This window comes from Haliotis rubra, unplaced genomic scaffold (genome assembly GCF_003918875.1).
Source record: "Haliotis rubra isolate DU_JTF1 unplaced genomic scaffold, ASM391887v1 Scf660, whole genome shotgun sequence".
Taxonomy (NCBI): domain Eukaryota; kingdom Metazoa; phylum Mollusca; class Gastropoda; order Lepetellida; family Haliotidae; genus Haliotis; species Haliotis rubra.
This window is the reverse complement of record NW_025767369.1, coordinates 65398-85263: the sequence shown is the minus strand read 5'-3', so window position 1 is coordinate 85263 and position 19866 is coordinate 65398. Positions and strand designations below refer to the sequence as shown.

General features: G+C 40.1%; 1 protein-coding gene and 2 long non-coding RNA genes across 5 annotated transcripts in view; 2 read left to right on the top strand and 1 right to left on the bottom strand.

The window, feature by feature from the left end:
- Window positions 1-945: 945 nt before the first annotated feature.
- Window positions 946-1645, top strand: LOC124257459. The gene is made up of 3 exons (XR_006893278.1): window positions 946-971; window positions 1237-1385; window positions 1447-1645. It is a non-coding gene; the product is annotated as an uncharacterized LOC124257459 (long non-coding RNA).
- Window positions 1646-2076: 431 nt separating this feature from the next.
- LOC124257460 lies at window positions 2077-7624 on the top strand. 2 transcript variants are annotated; one of them, XR_006893280.1, is made up of 2 exons: window positions 2077-2305; window positions 7595-7624. It is a non-coding gene; the product is annotated as an uncharacterized LOC124257460 (long non-coding RNA). The 2 variants fall into 2 exon arrangements; XR_006893279.1 differs by lacking the exon at window positions 2077-2305 and adding an exon at window positions 7240-7320.
- Window positions 7625-14266: 6642 nt separating this feature from the next.
- The window catches only part of LOC124257458, a 44874-nt gene continuing 39274 nt past the window's right edge, over window positions 14267-19866 (bottom strand). The window contains exon 3 of one of the 2 annotated variants that reach the window (XM_046691523.1): window positions 14267-15345. In XM_046691523.1, coding sequence (XP_046547479.1) covers window positions 14501-15345 — 845 coding nt within the window. In that variant the 3' untranslated portion in view covers window positions 14267-14500. Of the gene's footprint in view, window positions 15346-18082; window positions 18938-19866 lie in introns of those variants that run through there. The other variant, XR_006893277.1, reaches the window with a different exon arrangement.

Below are 19866 nucleotides of genomic sequence, written 5' to 3'. Positions count from 1 at the left end.
AAGGTCAAAACTATATGTCTGTTTTTAATATGTCTCCTGTAGATAGATCGCTGATGGTATAAAATCTTGGACTAATAGCTGTAAATCGCTGAAATTAATCCTCAGTCCTCTGCAGTTCCACTGCACAACACTATTGGAATAAACTATCTTTTGGGGGGATTTATTGGGGATATACCCCGCACTTGTTTGGAGGGCGACAAGCTTTGTGCCCTAGAATGGACATTTTCAGATGCGTCCATGTCCTCAGGAGATCCATAGTTGTTGAACAACTGAATTCTATTTTGCGACCATTTTGGGGCTCTGCCACTTTGTTTTTTTTAAACATCAGGCTTAGGTTTAGTTTTACTTTCAACAATTTGTTGACTATCGGATGACGATTAAGACTCTGAGCGTGCCTTCAGTGATTTGGGAGCATTTGAGCATGAAAAGGAAGGCAGATATGTATTGGTTTTGACAGTTTCATGGCTTTTCCGGGTTGTATAACGTTTGACATAAAGCACGCCTTGATCCTTCATCTCTGACACTATGTCAAGTTCCGACATGTTAGCAAACAATCGATGACGGTCTCTGTCGATACCTTTACTTGTGTTTAATGTTTTGTGAGCAGAGACCGTGACCGGAAAACCCAAGAAAGATTCGGTACTCATCAGGTTGGTTGATTGTTGTATTTTTCCGCACTCAACCAGCAGCGCACACAACGTAAGAGTTTGATGTTCTTAACATCCCCAGCAATACCTTGAATACCCTTAGATACTGCAAAAGGGTTCAACTTCAACGATGTTTTGTCACGAGATTTAATTGCAAGGAAACGTGGCCAATACTCAATCGAAAGGGACGGTCAGTATCAACAGGATCAGTGTCGATCGGACGTTTTGTTTCTTTAGGGGGGTTTCATAAGCCATGGTTAGTGTAATATGGTTCATCACCCGAGCTCCCCACCCACCACTTCATAGTACATAAGTACAGTATAGGTAGCTTCATAGAACATAAGTACAGTATAGGTAGCTTCATAGTACATAATTGCAGTATAGGTAGCTTCATAGTACATAAGCACAGTATAGGTATCGTCATACTACACAAGTATAGATAGCTTCATAGTACATACGTGCAGTATAGGTAGCTTCATCCTACATAAGTACAGTATAGGCAGCTTCATAGTACATAAATACAGTATAAGTAGCTTCAAAGTACATAAGAACAGTATAGGTAGCATTATACTACATAAGTATGGTATAGGTAGCTTCATACTACATAAGTACAGTATAGATAGCTTCATAGTACATAAGAACAGTATAGGTAGCTCCATAGGACATAAGTACAGTATAGGTAGCTTCATACTACATAAGTACAGTATAGGTAGCTTCAGAGTACAAAAGTACAGTATAGTTAGCTTCATACTACATAAGTACAGTATAGGTAGCTCCATAGTACATAAATACAGTATAGGTAGCTTCATAGTACATAAGTACAGTATAGGTAGCTTCATACTACATAAGTACCGTATAGGTAGCTCCATACTACATAAGTACAGTATAGGCAGCTTCATAGTACATAAATACAGTATAAGAAGTTTCAAAGTACATAAGAACAGTATAGGTAGCTTCATACTACATAAGTACAGTATAGGTAGCTTCAGAGTACAAAAGTACAGTATAGTTAGCTTCATACTACATAAGTACAGTATAGGTAGCTCCATAGTACATAAATACAGTATAGGTAGCTTCATAGTACATAAGTACAGTATAGGTAGCTTCATACTACATAAGTACAGTATAGGCAGCTTCATAGTACATAAATACAGTATAAGTAGCTTCAAAGTACATAAGAACAGTATAGGTAGCTTCATACTACATAAGTACAGTATAGGTAGCTTCAGAGTACAAAAGTACAGTATAGTTAGCTTCATACTACATAAGTACAGTATAGATAGCTTCATAGTACATAAGTACAGTATAGGTAGCTTCATAGTACATAAGTACCGTATAGGTAGCTTCATAGTACATAAGTACCGTATAGGTAGCTTCATAGTACATAAGTACAGTATAGGTAGCTTCATAGTACATAAGTACCGTATAGGTAGCTTCATACTACATAAGTACAGTATAGATAGCTTCATAGTACAAAAGTACAGTATAGTTAGCTTCATACTACATAAGTACAGTATACGTAGCTTCATAGTACATAAGTACAGTATAGGTAGCTTCATACTACAAAAGTACAGTATAGTTAGCTTCATACTACATACGTACAGTATAGGTAGCTTCATAGTACATAAGTACAGTATAGGTAGCTTCATAGTACATAAGTACGGTATAGGTAGCTTCATGACGCATATTTTCGAATTTTCGAAGGTATAGTGACAAGATCGCTTTCAGGAGCCAAGTTGGACATTCCTGGTCTCCTCTGGGACATGGGGAGGTTTAAGGTAGGAAACATCTTCATACTATGTAACTGTTGAAGGAAGAAGCATCTTGAGGATTGTTTCACGCACGTAGTCGTAATACACACATCATAGTGAATGTGGCTGTTGTAAAACGTATCTTATATTTTGATTGTCCTAGTCGAGTCAGTTCTGAATATTATCGATATATTATCAAGTTTATGCACCCTATTATAAGATATAACACTAAGATATAACACTGGTTATCGAATTTGGGCTGCTTGGAACACAATTACAAAAATTTATTGTGAAAGGTTTGATATATTTTTCTTTTAACATGTAAAATCATGTCATATTTGCCCAGTAACACTCACCAATATTCACGTCTTTTTGTTAGTTTTAATTACTTGGCTTCAATGTCTGATAATCTTCAGTAACCAAAGGGATGTTGTAAATCCAGCTGGGGTACCATGAAGGTACCAGAAGTACTGTAGGCCCCCATGGTCCCCAGTATGGTGGCCTAACTTTGGATGCTGGTGATCTTGAGCCCAGTATAAAGAATGTATCGTCACATTTTAATGCTCACGTAACAGTTTTAGACCTATACCTGTGACAATCTTGTTGTTTTACTGCCCTTTTATGACATTTGTTATTAGTTTGAAATGCATAATTAGTGTATAACTTGATTTAGTAACGATATTGCTGAAATATTGTCGGTGTGACTGTGAATCCTCACTCACTAACTCAACCGTGTGGTGTATCTTTGTTGATGGTCTTTCGATGGTTGGTTTGGAGTGCTCATCTGTAGTTTCAGATGTTTGGTCACCATGGCCTCTATATACCCCTCGGCGAATATTCGGGTCGAAGATGTTTGACTTGACTTTGGACGATGCCACGCAATAGAGAAGATCACTTTGGAACCTCATTTGTGACGCGACCATTGCATGTACTTAACTCCAGTTTGGTCAGGTACATCCGAGACTTAATTGTCTGTCCTTGTGCATGGTCTGGCGCTGGAGCAGATTAAAAACCACACACACACACTTACCATGTTCATGAGCAGCTACAAGAAAAACGTACAGATAACATTCATCATAACATAGCATCGAACTGTTATCAGTGTCAATCATAACTGAGGTAAATGGTCCGACTGTTTTGTTTAGTTGTTTATGCATTTCCATTTTTGTGTTGCTTTGTAAGCCCAATGTGGTGTCAGTCTGTGGTATGAGGGAAGAGGCCTTGAGACGAGATCAACGATATCCTGAAATGGGGGAGTAGTGGTCAGATTAGCGCTCTCCTTTGAACTGCAAAAACTGTTGCCAACACAATAAGGTTTCGTAGAACAGCTTGTCTAAAGGTCAACTTTTGACTGTGTCTAGCATGTTGCCTTCAAATACTAATATTTATAGAGTTTTAACGTGGGGTCTTTCAGGAAGTCCCCTGAAGTTAAAGAGGTCTTGATGATACATAACTGACAATTTCTATTACGTGAACACTTTTACATATATTTGTCACGACAGTAAGCATAACTCTAAGTGTATAAGGTCCAAGTCAAATCTATATTCGTTGTTTTGTGATCTTTTCCCCCTTCAAGCTAAATGTAAGTATCCGGAAGTATCGTGACGTGTGTGTGTGTGTGTGTGTGTTGGAGGAGGATCAGGTCGTGGGGGAAGTATCAGGTCGTGGGGAGTATCAGGACGTGGGGGTGGGGGGAGTATCAGGACGTATCAGGACGTGGGGGAGTATCAGGACGTGGGGGGGGAGAGTATCAGGACGTGGGGGAGTATATCAGGTATCGTGGGGAAGTATCAGGACGTGGGGGGAGTATCAGGACGTGGGGAGTATCAGGTCGTGGGGGGAAGTATCAGGACGTGGGGGAGTATCAGGACGTGGGGGAAGTATCAGGACGTGGGGGTATCAGGACGTGGGGGAAGTATCAGGGACGTGGGGGAAGTATCAGGACGTGGGGGGAGTATCAGGACGTGGGGAAGTATCAGGACGTGGGGGTATCAGGACGTGGGGAAGTATCAGGACGTGGGGAAAGTATCAGGACGTGGGGTATCAGGACGTAAGTATCAGGACGTGGGGAAGTATCAGGACGTGGGGGGAGTATCAGGACGTGGGGGGAGTATCAGGACGTGGGGGAAGTATCAGGACGTGGGGGGAGTATCAGGACGTGGGGGAGTATCAGGACGTGGGGGAAGTATCAGGACGTGGGGGGAGTATCAGGACGTGGGGGGAGTATCAGGACGTGGGGGAAGTATCAGGACGTGGGGGAAGTATCAGGACGTGGGGGAGTATCGGGATATGCGTATGGAGCATCATACGAATCCTGGTGTGTTTTGAAATGTGATGTAGTCCCACTGCAGAGTAGATACTTCGTATTTCAATCTGGAACCAAGGACTCCTGTGTGCAAAGTCCTAACGTGGGTTTCAATAGTGATAGAGAACTTGTTTTTACCAATCAGCATCAGAATCAAGCAATTTTAGACTGCAAAGCAAAGTCTGTACATTTTCAGTTTGCAAGTATGAGGGCGTCTTCATGTAGTACGAATAAGCAAGCACATTTTCAGGCAACACGTATCAGGTCGCCTTCGTGTGGCATGTATCAGGTCTTCTGGCTATAACGAGTATCACATCGTTTTGTGTAGCTTGTATCAGGTCGTTACAGTCGAACACGTATCATGCTGTGTTCGTGGCAGCACGTATCAGGTCGTTGTCGTGGAGCACGTATCAGGTCGCTGTCGTGCAGCACGTATCAGGTCGTCACTGTGCAGCAAGTATCAGGTCGTCACTGTGCAGCAAGTATCAGGTCGATGTCGTGCAGCACGTATCAGGTCGTCACTGTGTATCACGTATCAGGTCGCGGTCGTGCAGCACGTATCAGGTCGTCACTGTGTATCACGTATCAGGTCGTGGTCGTGTAGCAAGTATCAGGTCGCTGTCGTGCAGCACGTATCAGGTCGCTGTCGTGCAGCACGTATCAGGTCGTCACTGTGCAGCACGTATCAGGTCGCTGTCGTGCAGCACGTATCAGGTCGTCACTGTGCAGCAAGTATCAGGTCGATGTCGTGCAGCACGTATCAGGTCGTCACTGTGTATCACGTATCAGGTCGTGGTCGTGCAGCACGTATCAGGTCGTCACTGTGCAGCACGTATCAGGTCGTCACTGTGCAGCACGTATCAGGTCGTCACTGTGTATCACGTATCAGGTCGTCACTGTGTATCACGTATCAGGTCGTGGTCGTGCAGCACGTATCAGGTCGTCACTGTGCAGCACGTATCAGGTCGTGGTCGTGTAGCGCGTATCAGGTCGTCATTGTGTAGCACGTATCAGGTCGATGTCTTGCAGCAAGTATCAGGTCGATGTCTTGTAGCAAGTATCAGGTCGTCACTGTGTAGCAAGTATCAGGTCGTTGTCGTGTAGCAAGTATCAGGTCGTTGTCGTGGAGCAATTATCAGCTCGATGTCTTGTAGCACGTATCAGGTCGTCACTGTGTAGCACGTATCAGGTCGCTGTCGTGCAGCAAGTATCAGGTCGATGTCTTGTAGCAAGTATCAGGTCGTCACTGTGTAGCAAGTATCAGGTCGTCACTGTCGTGTAGCAAGTATCAGGTCGTTGTCGTGGAGCAAGTATCAGGTCGATGTCTTGTAGCAAGTATCAGGTCGTCACTGTGTAGCACGTATCAGGTCGCTGTCGTGCAGCAAGTATCAGGTCGCTGTCGTGGAGCAAGTATCAGGTCGATGTCTTGTAGCAAGTATCAGGTCGTCACTGTGTAGCAAGTATCAGGTCGTCATCGTACAGCACGTATAAATGTAGTCAGTCACCTTGTAGCACATGTCAGGTCGTGAAGCTCGTATCACGTCGTTTTCACATAACGTGACATATTCAACTAACAAGTATCAGGTCTTCTTTGTGTAGCAAGTGTCATGTATATCTTCGTATAGAAAATAGAAGGACATTTTCAAGAAGTAAGTATCAGGCCGTCTTCGTGAAGAAATATCAGGTCGTCATTGTGTAGCAAATGTCAGCTACATTGTTGTGTTTGTAATACATTGCCTAATGGCAAGGTGTATCAAATCAGTATATCCTTGCCTGACTTCTCATACACCTCATTCATGGACTCATTGTCCTTTACGACTGAATCACTGCCAATCTTCACATACACTACCTTATCCAATTCAACTTGTAACAAGAAAATAGTAAACTGTGTATATGCATATGCTGGATTCTGCTCTAGCTGTTATTTGGGAAGAAGTTGGTGTGTTGGTCTTCGGGATCCTTGCCGATGAAATTGAGGCATGTTTTAATAGTACAAATGCAATAACCAGTACAGACCCATAACTCTCGATTCCTATTTATGTAAAATCATTTTTATAGGTAGCTTCATAGTACATAAGTCGACTATAGGTAGCTTCATAGTACATAAGTACACTATAGGTAGCTTCAGAGTACATAAGCACAGTATAGGTAGCTTCATAGTACATACATACACTATAGGTATCTTCAGAGCACATAAGCACAGTATAGGTATCTTCAGAGCACATAAGTACACTATAGGTATCTTCATAGTACATACATACACTATAGGTATCTTCAGAGCACATAAGTACAGTATAGGTATCTTCATAGTACATAGGTACAGTATAGGTAGCTTCATAGTACATAAGTACACTATAGGTATCTTCAGAGCACATAAGTACAGTATAGGTATCTTCATAGTACATAGGTACACTATAGGTAGCTTCATAGTACATAAGTACACTATAGGTATCTTCATAGTACATAAGTACAGTGTAGGTATCTTCATAGTACATAGGTACAGTATAGGTAGCTTCATAGTACATACATACACTTTAGGTAGCTTCATAGTACATAAGTACACTATAGGTAGCTTCATAGTACATAAGTACACTATAGGTAGCTTCAGAGTACATAAGTACAGTATAGGTAGCTTCATAGTACATACATACACTATAGGTAGCTTCAGAGTACATAAGTACACTATAGGTAGCTTCATAGTACATAAGTACACACAATATAGGTATCTTCATAGTACATACATACACTATAGGTATCTTCAGAGCACATAAGTACAGTATAGGTATCTTCATAGTACATAGGTACACTATAGGTATCTTCATAGTACATAAGTACACTATAGGTATCTTCATAGTACATAAGTACAGTGTAGGTATCTTCATAGTACATAGGTACAGTATAGGTAGATTCAGAGTACATAAGTACACTATAGGTATCTTCAGAGCACATAAGTACACTATAGGTAGCTTCATAGTACATAAGCACAGTATAGGTATCTTCATAGTACATACATACATACACTATAGGTAGCTTCATAGTACATACATACACTATAGGTATCTTCAGAGCACATAAGTACAGTATAGGTGGCTCATGGTACATAAGTTACAGTATAGGTAGCTTCATAGTACATAAGTACACTATAGGTATCTTCATAGTACATAGGTACAGTATAGGTAGCTTCATAGTACATAAGTACACTATAGGTATCTTCATAGTACATAAGTACAGTATAGGTATCTTCATAGTACTTAAGTACAGTGTAGGTATCTTCATAGTACATAAGTACAGTATAGGTATCTTCATAGTACATAAGTACAGTATAGGTATCTTCATAGTACATAGGTACAGTATAGGTAGCTTCATAGTACATAAGTACACTATAGGTATCTTCATAGTACATAAGTACAGTATAGGTATCTTCATAGTACATAGGTACAGTATAGGTAGCTTCATAGTACTTAAGTACAGTGTAGGTATCTTCATAGTACTTAAGTACACTATAGGTAGCTTCATAGTACATAAGTACGCTATAGGTAGCTTCATAGTACATAAGCACAGTGTAGGTATCTTCAGAGTACATATGGGTACAATGTGTGAAGCCCATTTCTGGTGTCCCCCGCCGTGATGTTGCTGGAATATTGCTAAAAGCGGCGTAAAACCAAACTCAGTCAGTCAGTCAGAGTACATAAGTGAGTGAGTGAGTTTTTATTTAACGTCACATCGGCAATATTTCAGCCATATCGTGACGAGAACATGTGACATTGAAATGGAATAGATGTATATTATAAAAAACCTGTCGACGAAGGACAGTAAAACAACTAGAATATCACAATTACAACTAAAACTTGTGTTGAAAATTAAAACTAATTGCACTCTTTGGACAATACAATATAAAAACTGGCTATAGATCGCCAACAAATGAAGGTAGATCACCAAACTAGGGACCATGGGATCTTACAGTACTTTTGCTACCTGCATGGACCCTAGTTGGATTGATATCATCCCTACAGTCGCTGGCGATTGAAGTCAAATTTAGCCAAAACTGACAGCTAAGAATGGTGTTTTAGAGTATTTATCAATTGCGTTAAGCTTACGTGCAAAAACCGTAATTCATGGTGGCATGTTTAACATCTAATTAAACCGTAGTGAGATTGTAAGTAATATTATTTTAATTGCTTGAAAAATACTTATAGCAAGACTCATCTTTGATCCTAAATCCTATGTCCCTTTTCATGAATAGAGGAAGCTTGCTTCTGAATAAGACTTGGTATGTAAATGTTAGGATTCTCTGCACGAACGATTAAAAATGGGACACACTAACAAGAACAGTTTATGTGGTTACTGTTGCTGTTCCTTCATTTCATCATTTCAGGATCCCAATGAGAAACACACTGAACATTTGTATTAAAACATTCGCCCAGTACAGCAGATTTGCACGTACAAAGTTATATATTTACAAGTATAATTGAAGGTCATATTGCAGCCGAAGACAAGGGTTCTGACAATGACGGTGTGGTCAGCTCCTTGTTGGGCCATTTCGACAGCTCTCTCTCTCTTTCAAGTTGCCTCAAAGGTGGCATATTTTTATGTTCTTTGAACTATTTACTGTATTGCTCACGTGTCGCGTAGACTGTTGTAAACATCCGTATGAACGTACATGTCGTGTTACATTAGAACAAGTCGTTTGGGAGTTTTTGCAACGTTTAGGCGATTAGTTATCTTGTTTCGCTGTTTGTTCCCGGAGAGGATGGGTCTGTGAGTGAGTGAGTATGTGAGTGAGTATGTGAGTGAGTATGGTTTAACGCCGCTTTTAGCAACATTCCAGCAATATCGGGGGGACACCATATCATATAAAAGTTTAGCTTCTCAAATGTTTCCTGGAAATCTTTATTGACAATATTTCTCAAAGTGACGCTGTGGAGGGCAGGAAATATGGCTACTCGTCACTGATGCACGTTCTTACAGTGATGCACAATACGGACGTCTTCGTACTGGTATATTTTCCACTGTAGTATGTACAGTGTATCTTCCTTAAGACTGAACATCTATAACTTGTGACGTTTGATCATTCTTTTATCATCGTCGCCTATCCGCCAAGAGAATCAGAGACTGCCTTGTCACAGTGAAAACAGTAGAGAAAAGTCTTAAGTCTGACTGATCTGATACAAAGCAACTTGAATTATGTTATCAAGTTGAAGGACGGTAATGTCAAAGAGATACGAGCCTTGTTGAGACATTTGTCTCCAAACCAATTTCAATCATTGATAAAGGTTTATGTTACATTTTATGTGGTAATATACTCATTTCTAAAAAGGTTAAAGGGCACTTGCATTGCTAACGTCATGTCATTCTGAGTCTAGCCAGCAGAACGGTTCCGAAAAAAAAACAAACTCAACTGTTAACCTCTCACCAGTTCATCTTACCACCATGTATATCTGCAATATTGGGATATCCATAGAGGATGAGCAAGCCAGTGATTCTCTTGAGCACGGGGACTGATGATGAACCAGGCAGTGACTGGCGACAGTCAATGCGATGAGCTGAGTATGTTTGCAAATGATGGAAAACCTATCTACATGGATTCTCCTAAAGCTGACCTTTCAAACGAATTGGTCTACAGTCAGTTAACTGATGCACACCTACACGGGGCATCTCGAGAAATTGATCTTCAAATAGCTATTGTTCATAACGTAAGCTCTATGCCATCTGCTGGCAAGTTGAAGAAATTATGGTTTTTCTGTAAGGCTCAAATGGAGTTAGGCAATTTTGGACTTGGCTCGCTGACTTAGTTGACACATGTCATCGTATCCCAACTGCGTAGATCGATGCTCATGCTGTTGATCACTGGACTATCTGGTTACAGATCTATTCCGTCAGATAGCTGGGATATTACTGAGTGCGTCGTTAAGCAACAACCCAACCAACCCAACCAAAGCATGCCAACATACATGCCAGCGTGTGTTTTTGTGAAAGCCTCCGATCAGGGTTTCCAGTTTCACGAAAAACACGTTAGCATGGAATTAGAGGTTGACTAAATTCCGATAACCTTTATTTTCTACTTTTCATGAAACAGTTACCGCTAGCGAAAATAGGCTGACACCCCGTTTCTGGCAGTTGAGGTATTGGATGAATACTGAGTGAGTGAGTGAGTTAACATTTACAGTCACACTGGCAATATTTCCGCTGTATCGTGACTTTCAAAGTCATAAATTCAAAATACACGCAAGTAAATTATAAAAAAAACTGTCGACGAAGGACAGTATAACAACTAGATTATCACAGATATATAAATTTAAAACTAGTAATTAAATCTAAAACAGTTCAACTTAAGAAGACAATACAATATAAAACAGGCTATATATGAGATCGCCAACAACTGAAGGTAGATCACCATACTAGGGACCATGGGTACTTACAGTGCCTTTGTAACCTGCATGGAACCTAGCTGGGTTTATACAAGCCCTTAAGCTGCTGGCGATTGTAGGAAAATGTAGTCATAGATTAAAATCACAAAAATACTACGTTTAAAAAATCCTGTTAAGTTTAAATTTCCTTTGGTGCTTTTGGGACTTATGTATCCTCTCAGGAGGACAAAAATTTATAGTACTATTGGATAAATACACTTCTGTGACACTGACTGTGTTAACTGAATTGTTACACCAACCCTGTTTGGCTATGTATTTCTGTCTCCAGTTACTAGGTTGTGTTAATAGAATCGTTATATCAAACCACTGATTAGAGGAATAAACACATATCATGTTGTTATTCTAAATAACATTTACACCACTAAATATGAAGGACAGATTTTACTTGAAAATAGAAATGCGCCTGGAATACCTAATGTAGACTACTGAACTACTGAAAAGACTGCCTAGCAAAAAAATAAATGTTGCAAATTGGTTAGCTATAGGATTCTCATACAAAATATATATTTCGTTGAGCGTTTGAAGCTTAGCGTAAAAAAAACATGAGTATCAAGACAAAAGTCCAATGAAACCCAATGTCCACTCACTGTCGTTGTACAACTGTTGTCATGTAGACGTGGAAACAAAGGAAAAATAAGGACGAGAGTTTTATGGATATCAACTTCTTTATCATGAAGAGCACAACGTTTTGGAGTATATCCTTACTCCTTCATCCGGTAAAGAAATAAGGACATACTCCTAAACGTTGTTCCTCACAAATAAGAAGTTGGCATCCATAGACAAAATCTCTCGCCCTCACCTCAGGTATCACTTCTAAATGCTATTCAAAGACCAGAGAGAGACAAAATACCCATTTGTACTCACCTTAAGAGAGAGAGAGAGAGAGAGAGAGAGAGAGAGAGAGATACTGATTATATATCTATCTATATGTATCAAGTGATTTCTGCAGGCGTATAAGCAATAAATATATAAAAGATGAGTCAAGATATTTCTTCTTCCCAAAGCTCCTTTATCTGCACAAGATCTTTCACCTGAAGAGACGTTGAACGTGGAAGATCTTGTGCAGATGAAAGAGCTTTGGCAAGAAAAAATATCTGGACTTATATTTTAAACTTTGCATGTGTGTGTGTGTGTGTCTCGGTATCTCTCTCTCTCACTGTGTGTGTGTATTATGTAGTTTGACTTTCCTTGACGTACAATGACAAAACTATTCTTCGTGTCATCTGCTTCACTTTATTATAGATACTCATATTGAACTAATACATTCCAATGCAAAGACAGTCCTTGTCTGGAAAACACGCTTTAAATATGAACAATGTTATGTTCACCTGGACAAACCTTTCCAACACAATACATACCTGTTTTCACAATTTTGAGCAAAGAAAGAAAAAAATATAAAAAAGAATAGATAAAATAATATTCTGGAGAAACTTCAGCTCAAGCTGGACTGAGAAAGAGTTACTCGGCAGCAGATAACAGTTTCGTCTTGGATATGCTCAAAGAAATTCTTTTGAAAAGTAAGCAAAATCATACTGCTCTATTATGGATTTGATAATGTGAGGAGAGTTTGGTTCTGAAATATTGTTCTAACAATGGTTATGAAATATTGTACTAACATGTGATACTGAGGGTACAATCTGCTACATAGCTAAAATAGGCTCATGTGAATAGTACTGTATCAGAGTAATTCCGTGTTATTGAGGCGTACGACAAGGAGAATATTTGTCACCTCTGTTATTTTGGTCTCGTCATCAATGATCTTGAAACATTTCTAAAGAAAGACGCATGTACAGTGTTAATATTGGTAATATTTACATACATAATTGTGTAACTTCTTAACCCCCGTCTGTTGCCGATGGGTCTGTGCTTGTTAATTCTTCAAACGAACTACATTTGATTATTTGATCAGAATATTGCAATGTTTGTAATTGGACGTGAACCCGACAGAAAATAAAGCCTGGATCTTAGGTTATCGTTTAAATTGGAGAATACCGATATTGAAATCGCAGACAATTCCACGTTCTTCGGTGTTGTGTTCACTAGAAACAGAAGCCTCATGTCAATAAAATCTGTATCAGTAAGTGCATCTAAAGCCATGTGCTTTCTGCTGAAACATTTAGATTTTATAATATACCTTCTGACCGAGTGCGTGCGGCTTTTGATATAATAGCCCGTGAAGATCCGGGTTAGAATTGGTCTTCAGTAACCCATGCTTGGAAACATAATGTGTGCTTGAGATGTGTGCTCGATTTACAACCTTCATCCTTTAAGTTCTGGTTCATGTTCCATACCAGTGATATCGGCGTAAGTGATAATCTTTGAAACAACACTTTGCCAAGACTGGCGTGTTGTATTGTTTAAAGGACTTTGAATTTTAAACGTATTTGAACTATCGACCATTGGATGCCGACGGACATACCGTTCAGCTTTCTTCCGTGCCTTCTTCGCCATTTATGCTTGTCATAAGAGGCGAATAGCGGGATCGGGTGGTCAGGTTCGCTGACTTGCCTGACACATGTCATCGTATCCCAATTGCATAGATCGATGTTCATACTGTCGATCACTGGATTGTCTGGTCCGGACTCAATTATTTACAGACTAATCGCCTTATAGCAAAAATGTTGTTGAGTGATGCGTAAAATCAAAGCCACTCATTTGTTACCACTCGTGAAGACCTTATCAGAAGATTACGCTCTATTAATCTACGTTCCCACGTTATTGGTTGTGTGGAGATAATATGCACTCTCGTGGTGCATGTGACTCGAACCATTAAAAAGAGATTTACCATGTCCACTTATGCTTGTAAAATATTTCTAAAATGTATCGACAAAAATCATACACGTGTCAAGATATTGTCATTTAGTACGACGCATATTAAAATATTTGATCCAAACACATGCAGCTATTTCGTATTAACGTTTTAAAGGGAATCATTTGAAAATGAAGTTTCATACCGCTTAAAAAAATCACAGTTAACTGTCAACTAACGGAATCGGGTTGGCAGGCTCGCTGACTATTAACAGTCCGCCGCCATACAGCTGGATAAGACCCGTGAAGATCCGGGGTAGAATAGGTCTTCAGCAACCCATGCTTGCCACAAAAGGCGACTATGCTTGTCGTAAGAGGCGACTAACGGGATCGGGTGGTCAGGCTTGCTGACTTGGTTGACACATGTCATCGGTTTCCAATTGGGCAGATCGATGCTCATGAACCAATACCTTTGATATGGTTTGATAATAATTTCTAAAAAATCAAAATAGTTTAAACTGTAGTTTTCTGTAATCAGTAAGTGTTTAGGGAACCAAGTGACAGAATCATGGCTAAAGGATGTCGTTTATTAGGCTGTTTTATTCACAGGAGTTTGGGTTTTTAACCATGTCTCCCTGCACAGGTACCCAGGTAGAACCAATAACCATAAGGATTGTGCTCGCGGGAGAATGTTTGTATCTGAACTCTGGGTTTAACCTGCGAGGATGTCAGGTACATGGAATATATAACCTGCTGATCTGTATTCATCAAGCGTTGATTTAACAGCATCTTGACCATATTCATGTAGTCTTCCGTGTAGTTATGAAGCACTTCAGGTGTTCCTAAAAACATTGCGCCTCCAACCCACACCATATTGTTTTTGATAACATTTACGATTGTCGTCTGTTTGTTAAAGCGGGATACTGCACTATAGGCTACCTTCCGTTGATCCCATTCTTTGGGAATCTGGAGCTTGAAGGTCTTCTTGTCATCAGCAAGATCCCGGAAGAGTCCAATATCGAGCCAGCAGAAATATTTTGTTGGAAACAGCTCCTCCGCTAAGACTTTGTTGACCAATTCAAACTTAGCATGCATTGCACATGAGTAGTTCTCGTTGACGGTGTTCGGGCGATGCCTTGGATAGTTAGGCTGCTTGTAGATACTACGGATCTCCTCAGCCAAAGAGAAGGACCATAGGTTGTGTCTGTCTATCAGGAACACTTTCGTCGTATTGCTGGGAAACTTGCGTCTCAGGTTCATGAAGAGATCGTACACATCCTTCGAATCGGTATATGCGACAAGGTTGTTTCTTATGTTGCCAAACACTTTCATCCAGTGCATATATTTGCCCGGCGTAAACGTGTTAGCACTACTTCCTTTGGCGAAGGAACCAATGTTGAAATAAGCTGTAACCACTGTGATTTCTGGTTGGATCAAAGAAGGATCGTCAATGCTTTGAGAGGGATCTGCAAAAAAGTAATTCTGATGATTCACGAAGTAAACATTTTCAATATTTCAACAAATTAGCGACAATACTGTAACCCGTGCAAACCCGGAAAACCCTTCCATGTATCGATTACTGGCTAAATATATCACACACTGAAATCTTTAATTAAGAAACTGGACTACTACAAGGATAATTTTGGTTATGAATCGTATCCCAATAGTATTTCAAATTATGCGAACAAACAAGAATGTCATCCCATTCAATATGTATTGACACTAGTAGACATGATAGTGGTAGAATCCACGGGAAGCAAGAGAGATATAATGAAAAGTTGATGAAAATAATCTAGAATACGAATTCCATTTCCGCATTAAATGCCCAGCTTATTCCTATATAAAATCACGTTATATCAAGTCATATTGTTATAAACACTATTCAGTATATAATTTTGTACAGTTGAAAAATACTAAAAAAACATGTCTACTTATAAATAATTCCGGGTGAGAAACAACAGGTAAAGAATTATCTAGGTGTGAACCTCACCATCTTATAACTGAAAATTGTAAAATGTTTCCATGTATGACCAAAGGCGTTTGTGGCATGTGTCAATAACGTCTGTCTGTCTGTCTGTATAGTGAAAACTTCAGCTCTGAGGACGGTCGAAAGCATGTTACGTTATCTGTAGCTCGAGAAAGGTGGATTTGTCGGAAGAATATATTTTGTATAATTGTTGTGTGACGCTGCACTCAGCAATATTGCAGCCACTGGTCTCCGAATAATCGAGTCTGGACCAGACAATCCAGTGATCCACTCAAACAGGATGTATGATATCTATCTAAGGTGAGAGACATACAAGTCTGGGAGTCTTACCCGATCATGTAAGTCACCTCAAACGACACGTCTTGGATGCGGAAGTCCAGTTCTAACCAGGATTTTTATGCTGTTTCGTTTTTTTGTGTGCGTCTAGTTTTCTGTCATCATCATCGTCAACTAAGAACTTATATAGCGCAAGAATCCAGTCAGTATAACGCTAAAGAACTTTGAGAGGATGCATGTCACATGTATCAACAAGGTCCACTCGGCGTATGTATTTGAAAATGGTTTTAAAAGTGGCTAAGTTATTGACAAGTCACAGGTTTAATGGCAGATCATTTCAGAGTCGTGGAGCTGCTCTGGCGATCCCCACAGGCGGTGGTCCTTGCGTGTGGAACACACAGCATGCCTTGTCCCGTGGACTTGTGCTCCTGGAGGAGTTCCTGGAGATACACAGGGGCTAGGCCTGCCCTTGCCTTTAAGGTTAACAGGAGCACTTTATAAGTGATTCTGTCCGCATCTTCAACCATGTTTCGTTAACACTGGAGAAATGTGTCTGTCTTTTTTTGCCTTTGTCACAAGTCTAGCTGCACAATTTTGTACGCTTTCAATTGCTTTGGTAGTCCAATGCGAAGAGCATCACAGTAATCTAAATGGGACACAACGCAGCCCTGAACAAGATATGTTATGGTCTTTAGATTTATGTATCGACGTATTTGGGCAGTGTTTTGGATGTTAAAATATACATGTCTGCATACTTTGTTTACAAAGAACTCTGCCTTCATGGCTTTGCATTCATGGCTCAAATACAAATCGCAGATTTCGGGCTTCTTTGCTTGGTTCAATGATGCAAACTCCAATTTCAAAGGTGGGCAGAGCAAGTTTGCCTCTTGTTGACTTTGACGAGAGAATCAGCAGTTCCGTCTTCTCATTGTTGAGCTTGAGAACGTTCAGCGCCATTCAAACCTTGATGCCCTTGATACAGTTCATCAAACGACGATATGTATCCTCTACTGATGTTCTGTTGGAAGGCTTAAAGGCCAGATACAGCCGGGTATCGTCCGCGTAGAGATAGAACGAGAGATTATTTGCGCGAGCAAAGTCTCCGAGAGGTGATGTGCAGATAGTGAACAACACTGGTCCCAGTACAGAACCCTGTGGAACTCCATACTGAAGGCTTTCTCTGACATTTGCCCATTGATTCTCACTGAGAGTCTTTTTGCTGTCGTCGTTGTACTATGCCAACATAGGCGGATAATGTTCAGCCGCTAGAGGGCGCGAGAGTCGAGTTCATGCAACGTTGTATTATTTCGTTTGAACTTTATAATTCAATATTGTAATTTTAATACGTACTTGTTTTGGGAATAAATGATTTGGTAGCCTCCATGAGGGCTTATAGTTAGTATTTTTGAGAAAAATGCATTATGTATTTCTAGAGAAATTGGGTGTGACATTGTGCCTTATAATGTCACTTTTGGGACATCCGCTGCCGAATCAAGGTACCCATGAAGATCCCAGTTAGAATTGACATTCAGCAACCCATGCTACGGGAGGTAAGGCTTACTGCCTCAGGTGATGCATGTCGTCGTATCTCAACTGCTTAGATCGATGATTATAAAGTTAATCACTGGATTGTCTGGTCCAGACCTGATTATTTGGAGAACCACGTCACAGTTGCTGAGTGTGCTAGTACAAGGAAACAGGTACACGTAGGGCGACAGAAAGAGTCGAATTACATAGGTTAGGGGTAAACATGGTGTCCCCATTATGATGGTCTGCAAACAATTGCCAATGATCACATGCCCATTGATCACTCTCCTCAGTCGGTTATCTATGCAATACCCAGTGGGGTCACGACTGTTTTAGGAGACGAAATGGCGCGAACACAGGCATAAATTCACGGTACGCATGAATGGCCTTCTTTTATAAAATCATTGAGAGATTCTGCGACAGTAAAGTGTTGAAGGGAACAATGTATGGTTATGTGGGTCATACTCAGGAACGAAGAAGACATGAACACGACGGTCTCAGCCTTCGAGTCATTACTGTACAAATATAACGTGTGAATGTGGCTTAACTGCAAGTTCCAGGACAATATCCATTAGCCCAAATTTTCGACATTAAACTATTTTCGTCGGTTTCGTCTGTAACAAAGTATAAATTGTACTTTAGAAAGTACCCGACAAAAGATTCGCCTCCCGTCCTTTAAAATTCCCGGAGCACATTGTACCTCTCGCACCGGAGCCTAAGGAACTAATCCAAAGATGGCGCATACAAGATGTGAAGGAGGATTGACCCAATCGACTCCATTCCTGTCTAATGATGCACATTCACTCCATGGAGAAATAATATATATGTATATTAGTTCCTATATATATTACATTTAGTCCCATATATATGTTGAATGCGAAATGCACAATATATTGAAAATAGAAGGGCTTTCATAAACTGGCACTTGCTTTAAACTGCACCGCTGTCTACTATTTGACGTGTGCGAAATACGCATTATGTCGAAAAAGCGCACGTAAAATCTCCAAATCCTCCTCCTCATCGCTAAAGTTTGCGCACAGATATTGAAAACTTCCAATATCGCTGGGCTTACGCAAGGAAAATGCGTATAGAGTCGGCAGCACATTGAGAGGAGCGTAGGAACAGTTAAGTTAAATTTCTTTTTATTACATGCTTTACGTACTCCATTTGCCACTCACTCACTTACTTACTTTATGTGTACGCTCGTCTATGTTATATGTCACTTGCAAGGACTGCGTCTTCACTCTTCTGTCGGGACCTTGCCGAACCTGACACATAAAATAAAACATCAACAATTATCCTGCCATCTTTGATATCCGTTGCTGGGCATGAGCAGCTGAGGACTGTCATCCATATTACAACGTTGCCACTGAAATATACATTCGTTAATGTCGTGAATACTATTGGATTCGAACACTCCAACCTCCATATATTTATGTCACATTACTTTGATGACATGATTTCAGAAAAAAATTCGGGAACTTCATTTTTCATTTACAATTGAAAAAAATGGGAGATATATCGGAGTCAGTCAATGTTGATAAGATAATAATGAATGTTTTGAGAGAGCATCACCACCTGCGCTTCCGCATGACGAATGTTTTTGTGTTTGTATTTTTTATTTATGTTTTATTTCCCAGCAGATGTTTACATGTACATAAGTATACGTAGATGTTAACATCTACACAGCTATGCATAGATACATAAGGTCTCCGATAGCATGTAAATCATAAACCATTTCTACATCACCCATTATTTCCCAGCAGATGTTTACATGTACATAAGTATGCGTACGGCTTGTTCAGCTAGACCTGAGCTAATCTACATATGCATGACCCAGGAGGTCAAATGGCACAAACGGCTGGTCGAGTTAACTTCATTAAATATTGGAGCAAAGAATTCTATTAATGTTGCGTTCGTGCGACGCATTCATACGTGGATTCGTTACAGCCCGAATCGGAAACATTAAACCATCTGTAGCTTCTTTTTTGAAGAAAGTTAGGACATTGCTGACGATTTGTCGATTCAAACGGCGGCCTTGTCTTGGTTGTTCGGACATGTTGACAATCAACTGACAAAGGTGCACCCCCTGACAATAATAGACCGAACCAGTTGTGACACGGTCACGCAATGCTGTAGTATTCATATGATCAGGTCAAGCTGAATAAGCTGTAGATACATATTATTGTTCATATTG